General features: G+C 34.4%; 1 protein-coding gene across 1 annotated transcript in view; it reads left to right on the forward strand.

The window, feature by feature from the left end:
- The window catches only part of HSD17B4 (hydroxysteroid 17-beta dehydrogenase 4), a 138962-nt gene extending 135720 nt beyond the window's left edge, over window positions 1-3242 (forward strand). Inside the window, exons 23-24 of the mRNA XM_003762919.4 lie at window positions 756-883; window positions 2815-3242. Coding sequence (XP_003762967.1) covers window positions 756-883; window positions 2815-2904 — 218 coding nt within the window. The 3' untranslated portion in view covers window positions 2905-3242. The remainder of the gene's footprint in view (window positions 1-755; window positions 884-2814) is intronic.
- Window positions 3243-6000: the final 2758 nt, after the last annotated feature.

Genomic DNA, 6000 nt, shown 5'->3' on the forward strand with positions numbered 1-6000 from the left:
ATGCTCATCTTAAAAGAGATTCACGTCTACAATAGAATCTGAACGCACACTTTATTAAAAAACTTGCATTTATCAATTTGTTGACCAAATAAATACCTTGGTGTTTTAAAAATTGTTGACTTCCTATTTCCTTGCTTGAATATTCTCAATCTTATTTTTTCTGTGTCTCTGTGTATCTTTTCCAAATTTAGTTTTATCTCTTTGTTGAATTTTGTGTGTCAGAGTCCTTTATTTTTCTGTTGTTTCATATTGTGCAGAATACTCTCAGGAATACTGAGAAACATATAACATGAATTTTGCTGTCAAAGAACTTTTATAATGTGGTAGCATATGTAAGAAATTGTATGCCAGTGACTCCTTTTACTCTTGTTTCTGTGACCTTTGTTCTTTGTTTCTTGTGTAATTCTTAAGTACAATGGATAAAGTTGGTGAGAGTATGGAAATTAATTTTTCCTACCCCCCCCCCCACCTTTGAACCCACAAAGCTATATTTATTTTCACAAGGTTAATAACCTTTCCCTACTATAATTCTATAACTATACTCCAACATTAAATTGGGAATTCTTTGCTCAGCTCCTAATAGAGTGCAATTTTGTAAAATAATAGACAAGGCAAAATCTGAACAAAATAAATGTGACTAATTCAGGAAGTATAAAAATGTCCAAATTTCTATCAATATCTATTTTGTTTGTTTTCATATTATAAAAGGGAAAGGCAAATAAAATGATTTCTTTTTCTCTGTTTTCCTTCTCCAGCTATTGACCTAAAAAATGGCTCTGGAGAATTGTATCAAGGCCCTGCAAGAGGTTCTGCTGACACAGCCTTCACTCTTTCAGATGAAGACTTCATGGAGGTTGTTTTGGGCAAGCTTAATCCTCAAAAGGTAATGATCTCATGAGGTTGATTTGTTCACAATCATTTCTCCTGACATAACAATTAGAATTTCAGAATTAGTTTTTGGATTCTCATTTACAATATAAATTAAGAAGAAAAGCATTCCTGTCCTGTTTCAAAGGGATCAGTAAATTTGAATCAGATATAACAGCTTAAGCTTCAGTCTGAATTTATGGTTAAAACCTATTTGTTACCCATGTATCCCCAGGAAAAGATAGTTTTAAAAAATATAATTAGGTTAAAACGTATATAGGTATATATTGCTAAATATTAACTGCCAAACAGAATTTACCATGACAACATAAGCATTTACTCTTGACAGTTGACAATGACCAAATTTATTTTCTGTAGTTAAATATTTATTAGTAAACAAATATGACACAAATGTATATTGATTATTAACATTTTTTAACGGAAGTATTTTCTTGGTATAGTGGAATGGGAGTGTCAAAAAAGTTTTATTTTAAAAAATGTTTTATTTTATAAAACATCTTTATTTCAGGCAGTTTGGAAATGTTTTTGGTGCTGTTTTTATTTCAATTTATAAGCATTTCCTTGAGTAATTTCAAAAAAGAGTAAAGAGTTTTTTTACAGGAGCTCAAACCACTATTTCAAAAGATCAATTAAGTAACAAACAAAAAAAAGTATTTATTAATTACTTACTATGTGCCAGGCATTGTACTAGGTGCTGAGGATACAAAGAAGCCATCTCTATTCTCAAGGATAATTTATAATAAATATTTCCGTGACCAAGAAAAAATACCCAGAATTTATCCTTTGGGAACTAGTTCATTCCTTGTATTTTTAGGACAGAGACATTAAACACCAGAAGATTTCCTTCTGCCACTTGTTTGCTGGTGTAAGAGGACCTTAAAATTTTGCTTTTGAAATATTGTAGTTGGCACTGGATATGGAATATGCCAGTCTTTTTACATTTTATATTGGTGGGATAATGAAATTTAGAACTATATGAGACTTAGAAATCACCTTGAATTTGTATATTGTTTTCTGAGTAGTATAACAACTATCATGAATAATTGCTCTGATGAACTAATTATTGATTTTACTGATGAACTAATTAGAAACTGGAGTAGTGACCAAGCACCTTCCATAAAGCCTCAGTGCAAGAAGATAGGGCCTGTAATCAGTAAAGATCTAGTTGAATACTACTTCCTGACTGTGGAGTGTGGGAATATCACAGCCTTTCTAAACTTTAATTTTCTCTTCTGGAACATGAGTATCATAATATGCACTTCATTTTATGAATGGATCTTTATGAGAGTAAAGTGATACAGGAAAGCTGCTTTTATTATTGGAAGAAGGTACAGTATTCTCTATACCACTACCCTCTAGCCTGCTATTTTAAGCATAATTTTTTCTTTGGTACTTCTAGTTTATGAAAAAGAATGAACAACTTTAGTTATTCTGTAATTTTTTTTGTCATTGCTTTCAAGTTTTTAAATACCACCTTATTCAGTTTAATACTCTGATTACTTATAAAAGAATGTCAGAGGTAATAAACTTAAATGATTTAGACAGTACACTTATCTTGCCTTATTTATGGAAGTTATCAAGGTTTTAGAATGATAGTACTGTTGAGATAGAATTCTTACCTCTACATTGAGAATACAGAAAATAATTGCACAAATTTGGCTTTTTTAAAAAGCTGGGCAGGGGCACGGTGGCTTTTTTCATTTTGTTTTGCTTTGTATTTTCTATGTGTGTGTAACTATGTATTTAACAGATGGCTTAGAAATATTTATTCCAATTATTCACAAAATAATTACTGCAAGATAAAGTTTCCCTACATCTCCTTTGTCTCAGTATCTAGTTGATTTTCAGTTTAAATCACAGGGCTTTTAAAGTGCCATGAACAAAACTGACATGTTCTCCTTTCCTCCTTTAATTTCTGTCTTTCAGGCTTTCTTTAGTGGCAAACTTCGGGTCAAAGGCAACATCATGCTGAGCCAGAAGCTAGAGATGATTCTTAAAGACTATGCCAAGCTTTGAAGGGTCTGTCACTTTCCAGAGATGAGGAAAAGAATTGAGATTTCTTTCCAACAAAGCTTTTGTGATTATATGATAGAAATCTTTAAAACTAAGTTGATGGAAAAACATTTAACAGTTTCATAAGAGATACTACTTTATTCAAATTTTAATTTTCCACTAATTTGTCATTTGATTGTTGCAGTTGCTAGAAATGGATTTGAAGGTGCATTGCATAAATCATATGCTTCTGTTCTTAGATCTGTTTTTCTTCATAATATTAATTTTTCACCCCAAAAGAGTCTCTTTATGTCTTAAAATAATGTTTATATTGAAAGAAAAATTAAATCATTTAAAAAACCTTTGTGTACATTGTTTCTGCATTGTTATTTTCTGTTCTCTACCAAGAGAGCATTTCACTTTTATTTCAGACTCGGTCTTTATATATTCACATAATCTAGATTTCATAAATGTTTGCATATCACGACTGATCTCAGAGGTGGAATAAACAAAAAAGTGCTTTGGGGTGACCTTCAGATTAACTGAAATTACATTATTTTACATAGGGTTTTTTGTTGTTTAATAATCCTCTTTTAAAATGCAGACATATTACAGTTCTCTTAGGAATCTTTTTTTTTTCCTGCCTAGGGCTTTCTTCCTAAGGTGCTGATTAAGCTGTATAACAAAAATAAATTAAAACTCATTCATGTCTTGTAGTCATGGATACCCAGGGATAAGCTAAATGCATTAAGACCTGTTTGGGTGTGGTTGAAGAAGTTTGGAGGGAGAGTCTTACCTGAATTGGTATCAGTAAAGGAGGAGAATTCTTTAGATCTGATGACTACTTATTTCCAGTGAACAAAACTAGTCTGGACATATTCTTCCTAATTAAAATAGAAGAGCTATATCTCCGTTCCAATGGTAAGCATGACTCAGACTTAATCTTCTACAGATAAGTTACCAGCCTAATTTACCTGTTTAGAGGAAAGAGTAGGCAAGATATTCCTTATCTGAAAGAGCGAGGATTTCTCAATTTGTTTTATAATATCATTCAGCTAAACATATCCCCCATACCTGATACCACCACATGAACAATATACATAGAGCTGTGTTTTTGGAGAGCTTTCTCTCAAAATAAAGGAAGAAAGGAGGTTTTATTTTATCAAGGGATATTAAAATATGGAGTTGATAAAGGGGATTTGAAAGACCAATTCTTTAGTACCCTGATTAAAAAATACTAGAAGAGAAAAGAAAAGGTGGTGAGACTTTTGCACCTGGTTTCTTATCCACCTCAATTCTGCTGTACTTTTACCTGATGGAATTTAAATATTGGCAGGAATGGGACTAAACTTGATTGATTCTTTCCATTACATGAAAAAGGAATCAGAGACTCTATGTTCAGGTGATTGTGTTGGGTAGAAAGAGATTTGTCAGCAATAGGAAGTCAGATGACTATTATTCCTGGGAACTCTACTTATATTAGACATGGGAGGTTTAGGAGAAGTTACCACCAGGGGAAAAGACTATCTAAAAAGATAAAAGAATGATGCAGTTTATTCTCTAATATGAAGCAATAATGGAGATTTTGGGGTTGGGTAAGGAGGAGGTTTATGCTGTTGTTTTCATCAACTTAGCCCATTTCGGTTGGGGATATATATATAGTTGATTAGAAGCCCTCAATGTGCCCAAATTATCTCAAATTACTGACATCAATTAATGATGTATATCTATGGTTACTGTTGAGCTTTATATTCTCACAGTAGACAATTTAGTAGTTGGTTAGTAGTTTTAGTAGTTTGGCAGGATCCAATAATGCCAGTTTTCTGTAAAGGGCTGAAACTCTTTGAGTCAATGCTCTGAGGTTGGACAACCAAGCACTTACAGCTAATTACTGTTTGGACAATACTTTATGGGAATATGCTTGGAAAATGGCCCTTCCCACTATCCTATAGCTGGCTCAATAATTGGTGTAGACAGAGAATTATAGGAGGACTAGGAGGTGGAGTAAGACTAGCCAAGATCATTTCTGGGTGGGAGACGAAGAAGGAAGATCATGGAGATTCTGCTTCCATCCAATTCAATTCTACCTCTAAAGACCAAGGACTTTTGCTTATCCTGACTCTGGCTGATTCTAAGGTATCCAGGGTGCTAACGCAATCATCACAGCTTTCCATGAAGGTCACTTTTTCTTTATGGTGATATCCCCAGTGAACCCTTCCTTCTGCTGCTGTCATTCCTGGCTACCTCAGCTTATCAGTAAACATTTATTAAGTGCCTACTATATTCCAGGCAGTATACTAAGCTCTGGAGATGCACAAAAAGGCAAAAGACAGTCCCTGCTCATAAGGAACTCACAGTATAATGGGAGAGATGGAATACAAACAAATTTGTGCCAACCAAGCTACATACAAGATAAATGGAAAATACTTAATAGAAGATAAGCACTATAATTAAGAGGGGTTGGCAATGCCTTTCAGAAAAAAAGGCAGGGGGGATTGTAGTTGGGACTTATTGGAAGCCAGGGAAGCTAATAAATGGAGATGAGATGGAAGAACATTCCAGGGGTAGGAAACAGCCAGAGAAAGTGCCCAGAGCCAAGAGATAGAATGTCTTATTCATGGAACAGCCAGGAGTCCAGTGTCCCTGGATCAAAGGGTTCACATCAGTGGGTAAAATGTAAGAAGACTGGAAAAAGCAAGAGGGGGCCAGGATCTGAAGGGCTTTGGCTTTGAATGCCAGAGGATTGTTTATTTGATCCTGCTAGCAACAGAGAGCCACTAGAATTTATCAAGTAGTGGTACGACAATGACCTTTGCTTAAAGAAAGCCATTTCAGTAGCTGAATAGAGGATGGATTGAGTTGAGCAGAGATCAAAAGCAGACAGGCCTAATAGCAGACTATTGTGGGAGTTCAAAAATGAGGTGATGAAGGCCTCTCTCCACTAGAGAGGTTACAGTGTCAAAAGAGAGAAGGGACATATACGAGAGATGCCATAAAGATGAATCTGACAGGTCTTGTCCACAGCTTATATATGGGAGGTGAAAGATCAAGGATGTGATTTAGGTTGTCATCCTAAAGAACTGGGAGGATGAGAAAGCAGAGATCAGGACTGAACCCTGA

The sequence above is a fragment of the Sarcophilus harrisii genome, chromosome 1 (assembly GCF_902635505.1).
Source record: "Sarcophilus harrisii chromosome 1, mSarHar1.11, whole genome shotgun sequence".
Classification (NCBI taxonomy): domain Eukaryota; kingdom Metazoa; phylum Chordata; class Mammalia; order Dasyuromorphia; family Dasyuridae; genus Sarcophilus; species Sarcophilus harrisii.